This window comes from Orcinus orca, chromosome 5 (genome assembly GCF_937001465.1).
Source record: "Orcinus orca chromosome 5, mOrcOrc1.1, whole genome shotgun sequence".
Classification (NCBI taxonomy): domain Eukaryota; kingdom Metazoa; phylum Chordata; class Mammalia; order Artiodactyla; family Delphinidae; genus Orcinus; species Orcinus orca.
Window position 1 is genome coordinate 109,464,768 of NC_064563.1, and position 22,024 is coordinate 109,486,791.

Consider the following 22,024-nt stretch of genomic DNA (forward strand, 5'->3'; position numbering starts at 1 on the left):
GTGGTATCTCATCATGGTTTCATTTTATATTTCCCTAATAGCTAATGATATTGACCATTTTTTCACATGCTCATTATCCATCCTGTATCCTCTCTGATGAAGTATGTTTTCAAATTTTTGCCTATTTTTTTGTTTTTATTATTTTCTTTTGGCATTGCCTATTTTTAAAAATAGGCAAAAGTTTGTTCACTTTTGTAATAAGTTTTAGATATAAAATTTGTCCCATCCACGTTTTCTGAAGATTAATCTCCAAAGGACAGTGATTTTGAGATTTTCTTCCATTATTACTTTTTTTTAAAATACAAGCTCAGCAGAAATACCCTTTCCACTGGCCAAGCCTAAAGTCAGTACCTATGTTCATCATCTGTATCCCTTTATTTGTGCCATCTCTATCATGCCCCTTCAATTACATCTTTTCTTTTTGATAGTTTCAAAACCTTTTGCATGATCCATTCTTTCCTTTAATGTTAAAGTCTTTATATCTAATATAAAAAAAAAAATTTATGACTCCTCTCTAAATCACTGCCTCTCTACTTCTCATCACTGCTATGCTTCTTGAAAAATGTTCTATATTTGCTGCCTTCTTCTGACAAATTTATGCAACTCAGACTCCGCTTTCATTATCATTCTGAAAACAATCTTAGAACAATCATCAGTGACCAGCAGCTTCCTCTATTGGTGGTCTCTTTGTTCTCATTTTCAGATGACTCTGTTGCCCACCACTTCTTCTCTTTGTGATATGAAAATATCACAAAGAAATCAATCATTATAGTCACAGAGAAAGGGTTAAATAAATAAAGATTTTTGGAAACAGAATCATGCTTTCTGAAGAAATAGTTTTAACAGGAAAATTCATGTGGGTAAAAGATGCAGAAATGCTCAGAATTTAGCATCCACATATAATTTAACTGTGTGTGTTTATATGTGAAAGGCATTTGTACTCATGGTATCTTGTTTCATTTAAATTGACTTGTTCTACCATATTGAAGTATATGAATTTGGTTTATTAATGTAATCTTTCAGTGCTCTAGTTTTCTGATTTGTAAAATGGAGATAAAAACAGTAGTTAATCCAAAGAAGTTTTGTAAATATCATGTGAGATGATGAATGTGTTTAGTAGAGTAACTGAAACACAGAAAACAATTAATAGATAATCTGATTTTTTTCTTTTCCCATATTTTGCTAATTCATTTCAAAATGAATTTTAAAGACAAGACAATTCATTCAGCATGAATTATCATTCAGTATTACACGGGCAACCTATAAAGTTTGTGGTGCTTTGGACAGTTTTTTCCTTTTGATTATGAATGTCTATATGTAGAGCAGATGATGTATATGTGCCTTTTACTTATGTTGGGTAAGTTTTCTCTCTGTGTCTCTGAAGAGAACCTCTACATAAGCCAGATTTGTAGAGTTTAACCAAGTCAGTGGGAACTCTATGCTATGAATGTACTTGTACTGATGAGAATCATGAAATAGTTCAACAAAAACTTTCAGTGATAATTAACAAAAAGATAATACAAAATGCTTCAGCTTAGTTATCTTTTCTTTCTTAAAAATCAGTTATTTGTAACAAATTATTACATAAGTTTGTGCATATAATTCAGTTCCCAAGATTTTCCTGGGTGCCTGTTTTCTGTGTAATTCTATAAAATATTCTGCATTAACATCTTAGGATGTTATTGACTTATTCTCTATGTGACGGTATACGCTAAAGGACTTTTATTTTGCCTGTTTTCTTCCAAAGACTCTCTTGTCTAAATAATTTTGTTGAGAGTCTCTTGTATAAACCACATTGTCTTTATTGTTAAGTATCCACCTATGCTCTTATAATTCCAGTTTTGCAAAGAAGCAAAGGCTATTAATCAAATTTAACTAAAATGTCTCTTCTTTGGACTATCTCTTTTGGCAAGAGCAAAGAAATGAATCATGTACAAGGAATCCATTAGAATCATCATACTTAGCATACCTAGAAAATAACATGTTTATGGGTTTGTGGCTAATTATAATAATGTCCCTTGGTAATATCTTGATTTTATACTTGAACATACAATAGAAAATTGTTCCATGTTCTTACTTCTCTTCATCCACTAAAGTTGGAACAGTTGTTTCAAAACAACTTTTGCAGGCATGTGGATTGTGTGTGTGGGGGGGGAATAATCTCCTTTCTTCCTGTAAATGTTATCTGGCGTATATTTATTTTAAAATAGTTTTTAATACGTTTGGTTTATTTTTTAAAGGTGCACAAGAATCCTTATATAGGATGTCACCTCTGAGTGATGCTGAAATAGTCAAAATTTAATTAGTTTTAATGTTGGTTTCAAAATTTTCACAACAGAATATAATTTGTTGTTTCAATGCAAAGGCACTTGTTTAGTTAATTTTCACATGCTTTTTGTGTTGTAAAACATGCAAACAATACAAAGTAGATGAAGCCAATGGATTTCATTATCACATCCGTTGGAGATAACAGAATATGGCTTTATATATGTCCACACATTAAAGTTGATGAACTACTATATGAATTTTTTTCTCACAATTTATCAGCTCCCTTAGATAAAGGAAACTCAAGTAGGTAACATTAATCTGAAACTAGTTGAGCAAGTTATTTCATCTAGAGAGGGGAGAATCTCAGGTCAAATCTCCTATAGTCCTCCACCTTTTCTTCTCAAAATTTAATGTGTATACTGATCACCTAGGATTTTAGTCTCTTTGGGCAGCTATAACACAAACACCATATACTGGGTGGCTTAAGCAACACACATTTACTTCTCACAGTTCTGGAACCTGGGAAGTCCAAGATCACTGGTAGAATAGGTACCTGTTGAGAACCACTTCTTAGTTCATTGACCTCAGGCTTCTTGCATCCTCACATGGCCAGAGAGCTCTCTAGAGTCTCATTTATAAGGACTCTGGTCCCATTTATAGGACTGTACTCTTATGACCTAAACACCTTTCAAAAGCCCCCATCCCTAATTGCCATCACTTTGGGAGGGGTTAGGATTTCAACATATAAATTTTGGGAGGACACAAAAATTCAGTCCAGAACACCTAGGGAATATTGTTAAATGTCAGATTGTGATTCAATATATTTGGGGTGGGGCCTGAAATCCTGCATTTCTAATGGCTTCCAGGTAATACTGATACTCTCCCTGTCTAGATTGGGTACTGTTAAAAAAAGTTATTAAAGAATACAATTTAGATGATGCAAACAAACTTTATTTAACACTTCATGATGTGGACAGTCTCCATTTGTAGAACTATAAAATGGGGCAGAAGGCTGGACATTTTTATAGGGGAAAGAATAAAGAACAAGGAAGAGAAATACAGGAAATATGTGATTGGCTGGGGCCATACAGTCAAACTTGCTTGGGGTGAGAATGAACAAGGGAATAAGTATAGAGTTGGCTTTGTGTTTCAGAGTTGGCTACTGGATATACTGCATGTATTGTCAAGCAGAGCATTCAGAGTGACACAAGTGTTATCTAAGTTTTGGCGTGTTGTCATGGTACCCTGGGCAGGAGCAGCTCCATCTTGGGCCTAGAAATTTATTTCAACAGTACTGTTGACTATTCTCCAATATCCGGCAGTTTCTTATGTGGAGTAAAGGCCATCTGGTAATAAGTATTGTACTCTATTACCAATAATTTTTGTTTTCATTTTCCTTTTGAGGTGTAAAATTTGTAAACTTTTTGTTTTGGCCTTGGCATTGATGACAGACATTGAGGAGGGAGGAAGTGTAAAAATCCAAGCCTTGCTTTGTACCAGATACCAGCAATGCCCAGACCCATTTGGATAGAACTTTCCTAGTTCATTATGGGTAGGTGCTACCTGTCACAAGATGTCAAAGAGGACCTCTCTGAGTGGGGCTTAAAGTGTTCTGTGCCATTCCAATATCACCATTGGGCAGATTCTGGCCTCCCTGCAACTCCAGGGGTCATGATTCTCAAAGGATAAAGTCCTGCTAAAAAAGCATAAAAGGTATTTGGTATTTTAACATGCATAGGTTTGATTGCTTAAAGGGATATAGCAATTCTTAATATTTTTAGCAAAACATTTTATTAGCCTTTAATAGTTTGATTCCACAAACATCCTAATACTATTTCTAGTCCTGTGTGGATTCCTAGGTATGTTGGTAATGCCTAGCTAAAGCAAGAACGGTTTGCTTAATTCTTTCAATAATAGCGGGACCTGGGTTCCCTTGTCACATTTTGTAAGTGAAGAGAAGAAACATACAGAGGGAATATGGAAATGTAATTTATAAAAGGTGAGGGAAGAGACTTCCCTGACTTCTAATGGAAAATAAAGCAAGAAATTTGAAAGCCTCTAATGCTATTGCTGTGTTTAAGGCATTTCTTATATTTCTATTGCTATTCCATTTTGCTTTGTTTTCCCAGAATGGCTTGTTATTTGTGGGCAATTGTCTGGAAACGATAGGAAATTATTTTTAAATTGTAGACATCAATATGTTACAAAGCCTTTACATTAGGCATTGGCTTATTTAAATTTATAAAAGGACTTACATTGAATGGAGCCAAATTCAAAGAGAGTTTGAATCATCCAAACATTTTAGATCATCAGGAACTCAAAGGTTCTTGTACTTGGAAACACAAAGGCGAGTTTAACAACAGGCTTTGTTTTGCATGAGATTACTGCATAAATTACTCCCTAGAACTCACAGAAATCTATTGCTCCACCCTTCCCTGCAGGAATATTTTGAAGGAAAACTAATTAACAGTACCTTTCAAATAGCACAAAGCTACAGGAACATCACAATGTCATCATCTATGGCAACCGTATCCTAATATGCTTTGGATGCTAAACTTATCTTCGGTGAGGAGAGAATGCAAGGTGCATCCTGCTTGGAATTCTTTGTTAAAAGATTTGGGAGGGACAATGTATTTGCCTCCCACACAGCCAATGGTACTTGGGCCTTTGTATTTCAAAGATGAATAAATAGCAAAGCAAAAAAAAAGCAAAGAAAAACAGACATTTTGTAAACAAGTAATTTAACCAGAGTAAGTACTTTAAATAAATGAGTTACTATCACTGTCATTTCTATAAAGAAATGACACTGTCATTACTATCATTTCTAAAAAGAAATGGCATGTTAATATAAGAATGTAAGTAGGGGAAATCTCTAATATGATATAGTACTAAAGACTAGCATAGGATCTCTCAGCTATCAGTAAATTGCTCTCATTCTCAGACCACGGAAATAATGTAAATTTCCCTTTTACCTCTTTCATGTGTTTGTTTTTGTATTACAAATGGAATATAACTAACTACAATCTGGTGAAAACATTTCATATCATGGTTCAGGAATAACATATTGGGAATTTTTCCTTTGGTAGAAGTGGCCAAAGGGCTAAGATTTCTTATTTATCTTAAAATTAAGCCTATGGAAATCTAGTGAATTAGAATTTAGCAGAATTTGTTATATAGATTGTGGCTTCTGTGAGGGAAAGGGTGGTAGATTTTTATTCTTTTTTAAAAAATATGGTCTCTTTATGACACTATTCTAAATTAATAATAAAATAAATTTTTACCATAAATAGGATATACATACAAAGACAGACCAATATCTTCCATGGAGCCTTATACATCAGCTTCTTAGTGAAACCAAGAGTCCCACTTACTTGGAGGATGGGAGGATGTTGGCATTTCTCTAGTTAACCGTGTCCCTCAACTGCACTATGAAATATTAATGCTAAATCATGTTCTCAATTGCTCTGATACTTACTCCTTCTTAAAGCCTCTTCTGCAGAAGATATGGGAACTTTCAAGAGGGAATAGAAATTAAGTCATTGAAATTTTTTCACTGATAAATGTATTATATGTATATTTAATTAGTCATCATCATTTGAGATATCTGAAGTAATAATTATACCATAATATTTCGTTCATATAACAGTGGATCACTAGAGAGCTTATAAAATATGATGCAATTTAAAGTATATTAAATATATTCATCTTCTTGGGATAAGAAAACATACTGCAAAATCCAAGCTAAAGCAAAGGCCAGTTCAACAAATTAGTCTTTAGAGTAAAATTCAACTTTACACGCTAAATTTGAAAGATGACTAGAAGTAAAACTAGAGGAAGAGAGATAAACAATGCTGTCCTCTTAGAGCATAATTATTCTATGTTAGGGGAAATAAAATAATCTTAAAATACTTAAAATATGATATATGAAGTGTTAGACCTTCGCGGTCTCCTAGGAGTTTCGACTCACCCAGGAAACAACAAGAGTCGGAAGCCGATGCAAAACGCAAGAGGTTTATTGAAGGCCGGTGCACCGGGGTTCCTTGGTCCTCACGCAGGAGGCCGAAGAAGGAACCCCCCCCAGGGCGTGAACATGTATTTTATAGGTCTCAATTTCCTGTTATGCAAAGTGTGGATTCAATTGTGATTTTTAATGATAGGTTCTTAGCCTCTGTTCGGACCAGAGAGGGAACCTGTCCCAGGCTTCCTGATTGGTTCTTTGACAGATACCTTTGTTACATTTTGTTTATCTCCCTCCTTCTCGGAAGGGGGCCGGACATCCTGGAATTTCACCCATTGTCTAAGAAGCCCCTATTGTCTGGAGAGTTCTTAATCATTACCTGGAGCAATGTCCCTCGAGTCCCACATTTCCCCCTTTTTCTTGTGACTATTGATTCCAATCATGGAATCTCAATCTTCTGTTCGTAAACTTTGGTACTGTTGTCTTAGCATTAGAACTTGTACAGTACTGATACGTTCTCTAATAAATGCTATCAAGCGATTTAGAATGCATGGTCCAAAAGTTAAAATCAACAATAAAACAATAAGAGGTCCCAACAGAGTAGAGATTAAGGTGGTAAACCAGGGGGATTTATCAAACCATGACTGAAACCATCCTTTTTCGTTTTCTCTCTCCCTTTGCCTTTTATTTAAGCGTTCCCTTAGTTTATCCATGGTTTTGGTAATGGTTCCTGAATGATCAATATAAAAGCAACATTCTTCTTTTAGAGTGGCGCATAATCCCCCTTCCTTAAGAAACAGCAAATCTAGGCCTCTTCTATTCTGCAACACCATTTCTGAAAGTGAGGTGAGTGATTTTTTTAGTTGAATTATGGAACTTTCTAATGCTTGAAGGTCAATATCTACAGCCTGTCTTAAACTTGCATAATATTGGGGTTGTTGTATGAGGGCTGTGGTTCCCGTTCCTATCCCAGCAGTTATTCCTAGTCCTAGGAGGACGGCCAACGTGAGGTTATAGGTTCTCTCTTCCTTCTTGTTTTTCCCTCGTATTCATCTAAGAAGGACGAATCTGAATGATAGATAAGTCTAGGAACTAATTGCACTAGTACACAAAAATCAGCTGAAGTGTTGAGAACCTCTAGAGAGACACAAGGGGTTAGCCCCGTGTTACATGCCCACCATCCATCTTGGGGAGGTACAAGATATCCCGAGCCTGAAGGGAGGCTGAAATCATGACAAAGGTGTCGACGGGACTGGGGAGGTGTTCCTATACAAGTACCATTTTCAGAAACCGAAGACAGAGTTAATTTACTGTTCCCTTCCTGTTTCCATCGACAATGGTCCGGGGAGCTGACATTAGTATAATTAGAACTATATCCTGTAGCATCATAATAAGGGGGAGGGGCAGCATAACAGAGCCAACATGATTTTGTAGCCTCCGGGTTTATAGCATTAAGGACCGTAAAAGCTGCCTGCACCAAAGAAAGCATTCTATCCTGGGGGGTTCCGGGCTTAATTGTTGTCTCTTTCAGCCCAGAGGTCCCGTTATTTTTAGGGGCTAGGGGTAACAGAGGGGGCCAAGTACAGGGTTTGGGGGTAACGGGGGGGGGCCAAGTACAGGGTTTGGGCCTATCGACACAGGAGCGGGAGTCTCAATTTTTAGCTTAAGGGTCATCAATATTCCCAAATCATATCCATTCTTGTAAAATCTAATGCCCCATGAATGGCCATTTATCCATTCTTTATCTCTTTTTCCAGGATTACTAAAGGAAATTTTGAGGGGGTGGCACCATCCTGAACATTCGGGGGCGACGGGTTGGGGACCCCTATAAGAAGTATGAGTATAGTTGGCTGTTACTGTAATAAAATCCCAAGTTGAGGTGGGTCTCCAATAAGTATCTCCTGTGGTTTCACATCCCCAGTTTTGGCAATAAAAATTTTCAGTTCCCCCACATTTATAATTCAGGGATCGGGGGCGATGGAACCCAGGGCATACATAGAAGGAGAGGGTTCTGAGCCAACTTCTTCGGACCTGATTTTTACAACCCTCTCCAGAGTAATCAGCTCTAGTTAGAAGTTCGGACGGAGCATTATGCTGATCATAATAACCCTCTAAATCCCAATAGGGAGCTCCTATGGCCAGTTTACAGACATCAGGAAAAAGGTCTGGCCACCAGGTCCAGGGAGGTGCAGTATGGCTAATGGACCAGATTACATCTACAGTTTGAGAAATTACCTGCCAAGTTAGAAGCTGGGGCAGGTGAGGGCTAAAATCACTTACAGTCAGTAAAGGCAGTAAAATCAAAATTATAAGTCTTAGGTTCGTAGAAGCTTGAGTTTGAGCGGGTTGTCGGTTCTTTGGGCCCGCCATCCTGATGATGCCATCGCTGGTGCAGCTTTCACGTGTGACGCATGAATCCAGGCAGCGATGCCGTCCACTTTTATGGCCGTTGGGGTGGTGAGGAGGACGGTGTATGGTCCTTTCCATCGAGGTTCCAACGTCTGGGTTCGATGCCGACGGACGTATACGGAGTCTCCGACTTGGAAAAGATGAGTTTCTCCCGGTGTTCCCGGTTGGTAGGCCTCGGCGAGTTGGGACCATATCTCCTTTTGGACCAGTTGGAGTCCCAATAGCCTAGCATACAAGTCAGTGTTATTTTGACAGTCTGGTTTTATTTCTTCTCCTAAGGTGAGAAGAGGAGGTGGGGCCCCGTATAGTACCTCAAAAGGAGTAAGATGGTATCGGGAAGGTGTATTCCTAACCCGAAACAGGGCTAAAGGAAGGAGCACTGTCCAATCTGTACCGCCAGTCTCCAAGGACAATTTAGTTAGGGTCTCTTTTAGAGTTTTATTCATTCTTTCTACCTGACCTGAACTCTGGGGTCTATATGCACAATGTAATTTCCAATCAGTCCCCAAATATCTGGCCACATCCTGACTTACCTGGGCGACGAAGGCTGGACCGTTGTCGGACCCTATTACCTTTGGAGCCCCAAATCGAGAAAAAATTTCTTCTAGGATCTTCTTGGCTACCATAGCAGCTGTTTCTTTCTTCGTTGGGAAGGCTTCTATCCATCCTGAAAAAGTATCTATAAAAACTAGGAGGTATTTATTACTGTACCTTCCAGGACGTACTTCGGTAAAGTCCACCTCCCAGTAAGTTCCTGGGCGGTCTCCCCTGAGCCTTTTTCCAATTTCAAGTTTTCCCTTGTGAGCATTTACCTGTTGACATGGAACACATTCCTGTACAATTTGTTCAGCTAATTTTGTCAATCCAGGGGTTCCGTACCCGGTTTTATGTAACAGGGATATCATTTTTTTAGTCCCCAGATGTGTCCATCTATGAATCTGTTGTAACATGGATTCTGCTTGCTGAGGGGACAAAGTTCCTTTTGTTGTGGCCGGGATGATTTCCTTGTCATGGCCTGGTTTTTCAGGAACTTTATCTGACAGTCCTAAAATGACTTTTCCCGATGCTATTTCTCGGGCCACCTTGTCAGCCATATTATTACCCCTAGTTATTGGGGTATTGTCTTTCTGGTGTCCAGGGCAGTGAATGATGCTAACTTTAGTGGGAAGCATAAGTGCAACCAATAGAGCCACAATTTCGTCTTTGTTTTTAATTTCTCTGCCACTTGAGGTTAGCAACCCTCTCTGTTGGTAGATGGCACCGTGGATATGAGCGGTAGCAAATGCATATCTACTGTCCGTGTAGATGTTTACCTTTTTATTCTCTGCCATCTCCAATGCTCTTGTTATGGCAATTAATTCAGCTCGTTGGGCTGAGGTCCCTTGTGGTAGCGCAGCTGCCCAAATGACTTGTTTTCCGTCTACCACGGCTGCCCCAGCCCGACGCTTACCTCCTTCCAGGAAACTGCTCCCATCAGTAAACCAAGTAAAATCAGCATCAGGAAGGGGTAGGTCCATCAGATCTGGTCTACTACCGTGTGCTGCAGCCAACACTTCCTGACAATCATGGATGATGGTGGAGCCTTCTAAATCGGGATCAGGTAGCAAGGTAGCTGGATTGAGTCCTGTGGCTGGAGCAAACTTGATGCGATCTGAGTTTAGCAACAGGGCTTGGTAATGGGTCATCCTGGCATTAGTTAGCCACCTATCCGGTGGTTGATGGATTACATTCTCCAGGGCATGAGGAGCTGTTATCGTTAGATTTTGTCCTAAAGTTAGTTTGTCAGCATCTTTGACCAGAACGGCTACTGCAGCGATCATCTTTAAACAGGTGGGCCATCCTGATGCCACAGGGTCCAATTTTTTTGACAAATAAGCAACTGGGCGATTCCAGGGACCCAATTTCTGAGTCAATACTCCTTTTGCAATGCCCTTATTTTCGGCCACATATAAATGAAAAGGTTTGGTTACATCTGGCAGTCCTAGGGCTGGAGCTGAAAGTAAAGCTCGTTTGATTTGGTCAAAAGCCCGTTGTTCCTTATCGCCCCAAACGAAAGGAGTGCTGTTTTTGGTTAGGGGGTACAATGGGGCTGCCAGCTCGGCAAACCCTGGAATCCATAGTCTACAGAATCCGGCCGTCCCCAAAAATTCTCTAACCTGCCTGGCGTTTTTGGGAGCCGGAATTTGGGTTACCGTATCCTTTCTGCTCTCCGTGAGCCATCTTTGCCCCCCTTTTAACAGGTACCCCAGGTAACTGACCTGTTGTTGGCATATTTGTGCTTTCTTGGCTGAAGCTCTATATCCCAGGGTTCCGAGCTCTGTTAACAGTTTTTCAGTTCCCTTGATACAATCTTCCTGGGTTTCAGCAGCTAATAAGATGTCATCAACATATTGAAGTAGCGTTACCTGTGGATTTGATTCTCTGTATGACGCTAAATCCTGATGAAGAGCTTCATCGAAGATGGTAGGGGAGTTCTTAAATCCCTGAGGTAAACGAGTCCATGTCAGTTGGCCAGATATCCCTGATGCTGGGTCCTTCCATTCGAAGGCAAAGTAGGGCTGGCTGAGGGGAGAAAGTCTTAGGCAGAAAAAAGCATCCTTAAGGTCCAAAACAGTATACCATGTATGTTGGGGCGGAAGAGTGCTTAAGAGATTATAAGGATTTGGTACTGTGGGGTGGAGGTCCGCCACTTGTTTATTTACCTCACGCAGGTCTTGTACTGGTCGATAATCATTAGTTCCCAGTTTCTTAACTGGCAGGAGAGGGGTATTCCACGCGGATTGACATCTTACCAGAATACCCAATTCCAGCAACCTCTGTATGTGAGGACGGATGCCGTCTTTGGCTTCCTTACTCATGGGGTATTGACGAACCGTTATTGGGGTGGCAGTTGCCTTGAGTTCCACTAGTACTGGGGGCCGATTTTTAGCCATCCCCATACCGGCGGTTTCTGTCCAGGCTTGCGGGAACCGAGTTACCCAATCTGTGACATTAACTCGTAGAGATGAAGGTTTTTCATATAATTTATATTCATCTTCCAATCTCATAGTCAATATTTGGAGTAATCTTCCCTTACTGTCAGTTATGGTGGGACCTTCTGGTTGGAAGTGAATTTGAGCCCCCACTTTGGAGAGCAAGTCTCTTCCCAGCAAAGGATAGGGGCATTCCGGAATAATCAAAAATGAATGGGTTACTTGTCCAATCCCAAGATCTACTGTCCTTCGTGTGGTCCATGAATATTGTTTACTCCCAGTGGCTCCTTGTACCCATGACCTTTTAGCTGAGATAGGACCTTTTGAGTGGAGAAGGACGGAGTGCTGGGCTCCGGTATCTACCAAAAATTGAACAGGTTCCCCCTCCACTTTAAGAGTTACCCGGGGCTCGGGGAGAGGGTTCGAGCCCTGACTTTCCTAGTCTTCTTCTTCCAATGTTAAGATTTTGTTTCTGGTTGGCCTTCCTCCATTCTTTTTCTTAGGGCATTCTCTCGCCCAATGTCCTTTTTCTTTACAGTAGGCACATTGGTCCTTGTCTAATGGTCGCCTTCTGTCTGCCGTTCGCCCTTCCTGCCTATTTCTATACCCTATATTTCTTCCTCCAACCACAGTGGCCAGTATCTTACTTAAATTCCTCTCCTGTCTCTTATCCCGTCTTATTTCACAGGCTTCCTGCTCTTTCTGCTTTCTTTCTTCCTTCTCTTCCTCTGTTTCTCTTTTGTTATATACTTTATCTGCCTCTTTTACTAACTCCTGAAGCGAAAATCCCTGCAAGCCATCTAGCCTCTGTAATTTCTTCTTAATATCAGGGGCCGCTTGATCTATGAAAGCCATTGCTATAGTAGCCCTATGTTCCTCCGAAGTTGGATCATAAGGGGTAAAGCGTCTAAAGGCTTCCATTAAACGTTCCAGGAACACAGTTGGCGATTCCTGGGGCCCCTGAGTGACTTCCCTTACCTTAGCCAAATTAGTGGGCCGTCTGGCCGCTCCATGGAGACCCGCCACCAGAGCCTGGCGATACATTTTCAGGCGCTCCCTACCTTCCGGGGCATTGAAATCCCAGTTTGGCCTGACGAGTGGGAAACCAACATCAATCTCGTTAGGCAGCTGGGTAGGTTGCCCATTGGCGCCTAATACATTTTTTTCTGGCTTCTAAAAGAACCCGTTGTCTCTCCTCAGTCGTTAGGAGAGTCTGAAGCAGCTGCTGACAATCATCCCATGTGGGCTGGTGGGAGAAAACAAGAGATTCTATTAAAGCGGTAAGGGCCTGTGGATTTTCGGAAAAAGTTGGGTTATGCATTTTCCAATTATAAAGATCTGCAGAGGAAAAGGGCCAATATTGGAGAGGTCTATTCCCTTGGCCATCGGGGGGGCCATATTCTCTAAGAGGTAGGGCAGTGGAGTCCGGGGAGATAGCCCTCCGGCTCCTAGTGCCCGCTGAGGGACCCCTTTCTTCTTCCATCATGGATGGTCCCCTTGGTGCCGAGGGCAGTGGAGCTGGGGGTCCTCTAGGTGGTAGGGGATTTGGGGCCGGAGGATAAGGGGGTGGGGAATCCAAAAGAAGCAAATCGGACTGCGGGTCAGGATAAATCGCTTTCGGTGGATCTGGGGCGCCGGGTAGCTTTTCCGTGTTGGGGTTTTTCTTTAGGGCTAATATCTCCGACGCTGCTGATGTGTGCGCGGACGTACCTGTTGAGGAAACAAAGGGTCGGACCCACGGAGGTGGGGAGAGAATTAAATCTTCCCAGACCAAGACATATGGCACTTGGTCTGGATGTCCGTGGGGTCCTATATTAAATATCTTAGACTTCAGCAACCTAATCTTGTCTAATAAAAAGGATCCTTCAGGGGGCCATCCTATCTGAAATGTTGGCCATTCAGAGGCACACAAAGTCTGCCACTTTCCTTTCTTCACCTCTACCGAAAAATTATGGGCTCTGGCCCGAACTTCGGTCCAATGGCTTAGGGTAAGGGAAAGAGGAGTCGTCATAGTTTGTCCCATTGTCGTCCGTCAGAGAAGAAGAATAGACCACAATACAGAAACAGTTAAAACTCCACGAAACACATATACGTATGGGCCACCGCGAGCTCGCTTCAAAAACCGAAACCTCTTCAGATGGCAGTTACCACAAAGGGAACTGCCGAAACCGAGTGAAGGGGAGACAGAGTTTGCCTCTCCTTCCAGATGAGCCACCAGGGCGTCCCCTAGGGCTCATGGACGCCGGCTATTAGCACGTCTGCCTAGCCAGAGGTCCGATACAGATTCCATAATAAGCCGATTCTCACGGCTTTCCTCCGATAATGGCCCACAAAGAACAAGGGACAAACAGACAATCAAGCTCGAGCTTACCTGGTACCTCCAACTCCCGATGTTCTCGTGGTCCGGGGCGAGTGGAATCCCGGACGAGCCCCCAAATGTTAGACCTTCGCGGTCTCCTAGGAGTTTCGACTCGCCCAGGAAACAACAAGAGTCGGAAGCCGATGCAAAACGCAAGAGGTTTATTGAAGGCCGGTGCACCGGGGTTCCTTGGTCCTCACGCAGGAGGCCGAAGAAGGAACCCCCCCCAGGGCGTGAACATGTATTTTATAGGTCTCAATTTCCTGTTATGCAAAGTGTGGATTCAATTGTGATTTTTAATGATAGGTTCTTAGCCTCTGTTCGGACCAGAGAGGGAACCTGTCCCAGGCTTCCTGATTGGTTCTTTGACAGATACCTTTTTTACATTTTGTTTATCTCCCTCCTTCTCGGAAGGGGGCCGGACATCCTGGAATTTCACCCATTGTCTAAGAAGCCCCTATTGTCTGGAGAGTTCTTAATCATTAGCTGGAGCAATGTCCCTCGAGTCCCACAGAAGCACTCATTAAAAGAATGATAACCCCTTTGGTTCTGTTTTATGAAACTTAAAAAAATCAGTGCATTAGGGTCCTGGCTAAAAATGAGGTAGTGCAATAACTATTATTTGGCTGAATTAAGCATCTAGTACAATGCTGGGCACTTACTAGGTATTTAGTAAATATAAGCTTAATGAGTGAATGAATAAAAAGGTAACTGAGTTCTTGAGTTTCTCTCTTGTCTGATAGTGTTTGTGTGTGTGTGTGTGTGTGTGTGTGTGTGTGTGTGTGTAGCATTATGTAAATGACCTGAGATTTAAAATGGATTTTCAAAGTTTAAGGACTTAAGATGAGCATATAGATATACTTACTCATAAGAAACTCATAACTATGCAATGTTTAAGTGTGGAATTGACAAAGTAGGGAAGCAATTTATTTCTGTTACCAAAGACTTACACTTAGGGTATTTTCAGGACATGTTGTACTTCATAGGATAGAAGTTCTATGTTTATGTTCAGTAAGTTATGTAAGAAAACATATACATTGCAAAATTGAAAATTTTAGAATTTTGTTTTAGAGAACTTAACCACATGATAATCTCCACATCAAATGGAGACAAAGGAAGCCAATTTCTGCGGGAAAAAAAAAAAATTTTTTTTCCTGTCCTGTTGAGTACAACAAGTGAATGCTTGCCAAAGGAAATATCAGTTGTAACATGTATGTATATGCTAATCTCTAGGATATATAGATGGTTTGCTAAAAAAGCAATAACATAAATCTTCTTATTAAGCCCTTTACTATCAATAGTTTTTGAATGCAAAATAGGTGGTTCTTTTCCCTGAGAACACATCGATCATTTTATTCTGGGCAGGCGTTACCTTTCCAAAGCAGCTTTGTTACGAGAATATATCTTGAAGACAACTTTACAGAGAACATGAATGCAACTTATCTCAATGCAGTGATTTGGACTGATATCTGCATTTTGGTGCACAGCCTACTGATGCATAGCAATGTATAATTGGAAGATAATGAGCTGGAAAGATACAAATTGTTTTTACAGAGTATTTCTACATGACACAGAGGCATACAGTAATATATGTCAATAATAATAATAAATTTGACATCAATTAATATTTTATTACAAGCAACACTGTTTACTTTTATCATTTTAAGTGGCCATATATCTAATGCCAAATAGTTAAATATGAATGGAAGAATCTGTATCATTTATTACTCCTCTAGCGGATTTTTTATAAAATCTATAAAACATTTTACTCTTGATTACCTGCAGCAATCGAGTAAGCAGAGTGACTCCACAAAGAAGTCTGAGTCAATATATGCTTACTAATTTTGTATTCAACTAGAACAGAAGTCAGCAAACTTCTTCCATAAAGGACCAGATAGTAAACATTTTAGGTTTTGCTGGAAAAAACACATTTTTGCTAAGTTTTATAGATTACATTTAAACTATAATAATAATCTAGAATTATAGAATTATTTTAATAAAATTTCATTTAATTGGGGTTCAAAATTAGTCTTTTCCATTACAAAAATTGATTGCAAATGTTCATCTGTTAATGCTGATCTGAAACGAAATTTTAAAGATTTCATCTTTGAAAATGGCTTTTCACATACGGAGGTAGCATATGATTTTAAATGCCCATATTTATGCCTTAGAAGGCATTTATAGAATTCTATCAGCTCTTTCTCTTGATATTTGTCTTTCACTATGTCATTGCATTGCCAGGTGATCATTCCCAATTGAAAGATTAGGTGGAAGCTTCTTAATTGGAAAGTTGGTTTTTTTTTCCAAAAGTTAATTGGAAAGTTTTGAAATGGATTTTGAAGTAAAGAAGTTTTCTCTGTACTTTCACTAAGATGTGAAAAATGTTGTTGAAGCTGCAGTTTGATCTTTGAAAATATACCTCTTCCAAATATTTATGAGAATAGAAATCTTCCTGTTTTAACTTTTTAACAATACAGGAAATGAACAGAGCAACTAGATATTACAAATGATTCATAGAACATTAGTTAACCAAATGACTTATAGTAAAAGTTTCACACATAAACACTACTTCATCTTATAATTGTACGTTGAATTCTTTAAGAAATATTATCAAGTCTGCAGCAAAAGCTAATTTCCAAGGCTGTTCAGTGGTCGTTAATATAGGCCAAGGGCAATTCTCATTCAGAAAAATATTCCAATCTCATCCTTAAGCTGAAAAATTGCAATAAAACATTATGAATGCGAACCCATCAAACTGCTATATGATAAGACAAGTCAGGATATTCAGCTTCTATTTCTAACCAAAACAATCGCAGAAATACCCACCAGAGTGAATGAAGTTCACCAATGACACTGATGGTTTAATAACACATGATAGAGTCAAATAGTTTGTAGAAAGTACTTTCTGATCAATAAGAAAATTAATAGATATAGACTTAAACACCTTATATTTTCATACACTTTGTAAACTTATCCAAATATGCCTTCTTATGCTCCCACACCTATTTTTACCAACATTAGTTGAAATACATCTTAACAGATTCAACTTCAGGTGGTACTGAACTAGTGTTTTCTCAACTTCTTTAAAAATGTTTTCACTTATAGTTGTTCCAAGCAGACTATTCTTAGAGAATAATTATTTAGTCACTTCAAATTCTGCATTGATTCCTCTAATGAATAACTGAGCGTTATTAGAAACATCCATTGATTCACACAGAAACACTGGAAACAATTTACCTTGTTCTTTAGGTGATTATTGATGCTGTTCTCAACTCTTCAAGCAGCCATTCTTGTAGAAAAGATTATCGTTTATCATGTAAATGTGAAATAACCATACATTGTCCCCTGGCAGTACAAAAAATAGGTGGCAAGCTATATTTGAACCATTGGCGGTAGTTTGCTGACATTTGTACTAGATGATAATGATTCTGAGAGGTGTACAGTTCTTGACATGGAGTAGACCCTCAGTTAACGACTATTATTAAAAGTGTGTGTGTGTATATACATACATACATACATGTATAAATGTATGTGTTAGTATATGTTAATTTTGGTTTTTGTGTATTTTGTGTTTTGTATTTGAGTTCCAGTAAGCATAGATACAGATGGAAATATAAACTGCAAAACCTCTCTTTTTGGGTCCGGATTATGTGCTAGAGATAGCTCAGACTAGCTAATGAGAGTCAATTGTTAAAATGACTGAAATTTTGAGCCCCAGATTAAATGACATACACTTACAATTAAATGAACTTTACTTGGAAAGGTAATAGTTACTCAAATTTTATCTCTACATAATTATCTTACTACATTTTACTGTTGTCTATGTTCTTGAGGGTGTGTCTATTGTATCTTTATGGTGGAAATAATATACGAAGGTGTGCAACTGTGAATTTCTTCCCAAATCTGTATTCAGTGACTACACAGAGTACATGTTAAAACTGGCTATGATGGGTATTTACACATAGTGATAGGCAAATGCTACAAATCAGGATTTGATTTATAGTTGTGTTGACTGTCTAGATGTAAGAAATTAATGGAGGAAAGGCTAATACAGATTAAATGTAATATGTGTTGGGTCTGTAGCCATTACATTATGGACAACGCACACATATACAAATCACATTTGAAAACTATTATCCAAATCAATAGAGAAGTTGCTCAAGTCATAGTGAAGTTCTGATGTACATCCTTTTATCATTTCCTCTTACTAATGTGCTTGAAAATATGGGAAGGCTGTTTTGTGACCATTCCCAGCCCACTGTTGGTCCCTGAGGCTGCCTGTTTGGACCGTGCCAGGCTCATCAGCTTGGTCACCTGGCATTTGGGGTGTCTATTAAAGGAGAGACTCCTGAGGGAAAAGGGGGAAACCGCAAAGGAAGAGCCTCCCTGAAGCTGACCCCCCGTATTTGTCACTGTCTTCATAGCGCAGCGCCCAGCGGGCAGAGAGCCCTCTGTAAATATCAGCTTAGCAGAAAGTGACAACCAAGCACTGATCCCTCAGAGAGTGAGAGGGGCGCGGGGCAAGGTTGCTGAGGGGCATGGCGCTCCCTGAAGCGCAGTCGGGAGGCCCTTGGAGGGAAACGGATCCCTCTCCTCTCCCCAGGGAAAGGCTGTTATCTCTGTCACGCCCTGCCTTGAGACAGACAATGTCCAGCCAGGGTCTGAATCCCCCTTTTGACCCTGGGGGTGTCCCTGGAAGGCCTGATGGGCTCCGGAGCAGCTGGGCAGGGGTCCTACAGGGCCCCGGCTTGCCCAACCACTCCCTCCCTCTGCCCAGGCCGTGTGCTGCTTGAGGCTCCTAACACCAGAGTCGGGGCAAAACACGCCACGTGGAGACTGAGAACCTCTTTCAATTTGTGTCTTAGGCGCCCTGTTTACATCCCTGGAGCCCGGCCCTCTGCGGGGAGCTCAGTCCTTTCTCAGCTGCTGGGCACCCCTGAAGCTGGGAACGCCTTACCACGCGAGGCAACCACAACCCTCCCGGACCAAAGCGGCCTGGCTGAAGCGCGGGGCAGGGCGGGGGCTCAGAGGAGGCGATCTGAGGGCTTCGGACGCTGAGTAGAACTGGCACCTTACGGAACTTGGATGAAGGACACGGGCGTGCTCCCCAAGCTGCAATCGCTTCGGGGCTCTCAAAACCTCCCTTTTCGGGCATCCAAGGGGAACATAAATTAACCAGAAATTCCTCTGCTCAGTCCTCAGGAAGGGGTCGAGCGGCCCACAGGGGGATCGCAGCTCCACCAGTCTGCAAGGCATCCATCAGGGCCTACTTTGTCTCCGCAGCCCAGCAGCCACCTGAGGCTGCGCTGGGCTTCCTCCAGCTGAAGATTCTGAACATTGAGAGGCCTGAGAGCAAGACCTGGGGTGTGCCGGAGGGGTGTGGGCTGTGAGGCCTGCAGCAACCCCGAATGGTGGCTTCCCCTTCTCGGCCCCCATTGTATTCCCCCTCTTCACTCTGGCTCCCAAACCCTTCCCTTCCCTTTCTCGGCAGAGCAGGCCACCTCTCCCACCTCGTCTTTCTGTTTCCCAACATCCTTTTGATGTTTTTCCTTTAAAAGAAACTCTTCAAATTTCAGAGCCCACTACTTCTCCTGTGATGCCATGAAAATGAGGTGACATATTCACCATTAAATTAGTCCCAAACGTCTGTAATGTTAATATTTAGGCTCAAGCAGGTTCTAGTGGATAAAAGAGTGAAAAGTAGGACAACCTCTCTGGTTATAATTGTCAAAATATGTAAAGAACTTAAGAAATAGTCTTGTACTTGAACAATCCTTTTTAAAGAGCTTTTTAAAAATGTTATATGAAATCATGATGGCATACAAAGATATTCATCACAATATCATTTATAAAAGAAAAAGATGAAACTTGCAACAATAAACTGGTTAAATAAGTTATAATACGTCTATGTCTATTTTATGGGACATAGCTTGTCAGTAAAAGGATTGACTATGCCATCAAAGAAAAGGGCAATAGATAAAACCGCATAAACTCTGCATGTCAAAATAACTGTTAAAAAATTTTAAAAACAAGCTTATAAGTGGTTAATTTATGTGTGCAAGAGTATCACAGATTTAAAAACTGAAACTTAGTAGAGAAGCTGTCAATACATGAATAGAGACTTCTCAAAAAAAATTTCAACATCCGTAAGAAAAACCACTCACTCCCTTTTTAAAAAAGTACTTGTTTGTACTGATCACACTGTTAATATTAAAAAGTCCTATATTAATGCTAAGAGCACTAATAGCACTCAGAAACACTGTGTACATTGTTAAAACCATTCTCGTGGGCAACTTGTAAATAAGTTTATTCATGAAATACCTGTTCAGTCTCCATTGTCTGCCGCGCTGAGAAGGGTTCTCTATAGGGGTGGAGCAAGATAAGAAGGGCTTTGCTATCAGACCCTTAAGGAAATGTTATATGCATCTAGGATTTTCACAAGTGGGCAGAGTTAACTTCCCTGCTTCACTGACTTGGGTCTATATGACTTCTTTTGACTAGTGGAAGGTGGGCAGACATGAAAGTACTGTACTTCTGTTCACATTGAGGCCTTAAGAAGTGTGCTTTGCATTAAAAGATGATCAATATCACTAGTTGTTAGAGAAGTGCAAATCAAAACCACAGTGACATATCATCTCACACCTGTCAGAATGGTGATCAACCAAAAGTCTACAAAAAATAAATGCTGGAGAAGATGTGGAAAATGTAACTATTGGTGGGAATGTAAATTGGTGCAGCCACTATGGAAAACAGTATGGAGTTTCCTTAAAAAACTAAAATAGAACTGCTACATATATGCGCTCCTGGGCATATATCCAGAAAAGATGAGAACTCTAATTCAAAAAGATACATGCACCCCAATGTTCATAGCAGCACTGTTTACAATAGCCAAGACATGGAAACACCCACCTGCCCATCAACAGATGATTGGTTTATGAATGGAGCATTTACTCATCTATTAAAAAGGAATGAAATATTGCCATTTGCAGCAACAGAGATGCAACTAGAGATGATCATACTACGTGAAGTAAGTCAGACAGAGAAAGACAAATATCACTTATATATGGAATCTAAAATATAATACAAATGAATCTATATACAAATCAGAAACAGACTCACAGACATAGAAAACAACTTAGATTACCAAAGGGGAAGGGGAGGAAGGATAAATTAGGAATATGGGATTTACAGATACAAACCTCTATACATAAAATAGATAAGCAATAAGGATTTACTGTATAACACAGGGAGCTATATTCAATATCTTGTGATAACGTAATGGAAAATAATCTGAAAAATGTATATAAATATAACTGAATCACTTTGCCGTACACCTGAAACTGATACAATATTGTAAATCAACTGTACTTCAATTATAAAAGAAAAGCAGTGTGCTGTGCTCTGCTTGCCCTGTTGTGTTTGGGACATTCCCCATGAGAAGAAGAAGCCTATATAGTTCTATTATTGTGGGTCTTTGAATAAGAAACAGACCTGACTGAATGGAGCGGACTTGAAACCCAAGCCCAGACAAGTCCAGGGTACTGATAGATAGAACTGCAGTTGGAAAAGTAAATGCTTGTTGTCCTGAGATTTGAAGGCTGTTTGTTATGCATCGTTGTTACTTCAGCAAAACCAGCCTAATGTGCATGCACAGGGAAGAATTGTCCCACCCAAATACCCTAAATACCCTCCATCTCCTGCCCTAAAAGCACTGGAAATAGTAAATGATGAAAAATGGATCTAATCTCTGAGGACATGGACATGTGGGTTGAATATGCACATTCAACAAACAATCACATACATAATTATATAATTGCACATTGTCATAAGTGTTATCCAGGAAAAAATAGAAAGCATAGGGTGTGAAAACAAAGAGGAACAGGAGGAATTAATTTCAACTGGGAAGTCAGTGAAATCTTCTTCAAGTACTTTTTACTTAAACAAGAAGGAGTCCTGGAAGACAGAAAAATAAGATAAGCATTTCTGGTCAAAGGAACAGAGTGAGCAAAAGAGATAAAGGACTCTGGGACCCTTGAGGCACTGATGGGAGCCCTGGGA

At 40.2% G+C, this 22,024-nt stretch overlaps 1 protein-coding gene across 1 annotated transcript; it reads right to left on the bottom strand.

The window, feature by feature from the left end:
* Window positions 1-8,492: 8,492 nt before the first annotated feature.
* On the bottom strand, window positions 8,493-12,651 carry LOC125964420 (uncharacterized). The gene is made up of 2 exons (XM_049709861.1): window positions 12,586-12,651; window positions 8,493-12,045 (listed from the first exon to the last, which is right to left on the bottom strand). Exons 1-2 carry the CDS (start codon window positions 12,649-12,651, stop codon window positions 8,542-8,544), a joined length of 3,570 nt encoding a protein of 1,189 aa, XP_049565818.1. The 3' UTR covers window positions 8,493-8,541.
* Window positions 12,652-22,024: the final 9,373 nt, after the last annotated feature.

Bases quoted from the DNA above. Each gene is read 5' to 3' on its own strand.
- LOC125964420 (XM_049709861.1), bottom strand. From the start codon at position 12,651: ATGTATCGCCAGGCTCTGGTGGCGGGTCTCCATGGAGCGGCCAGACGG. The intron at 12,046-12,585 runs GTAAGGGAAGTC...GAAGAAGACTAG, and splicing joins GGCCCACTAATTTGGCTAAG to GAAAGTCAGGGCTCGAACCC.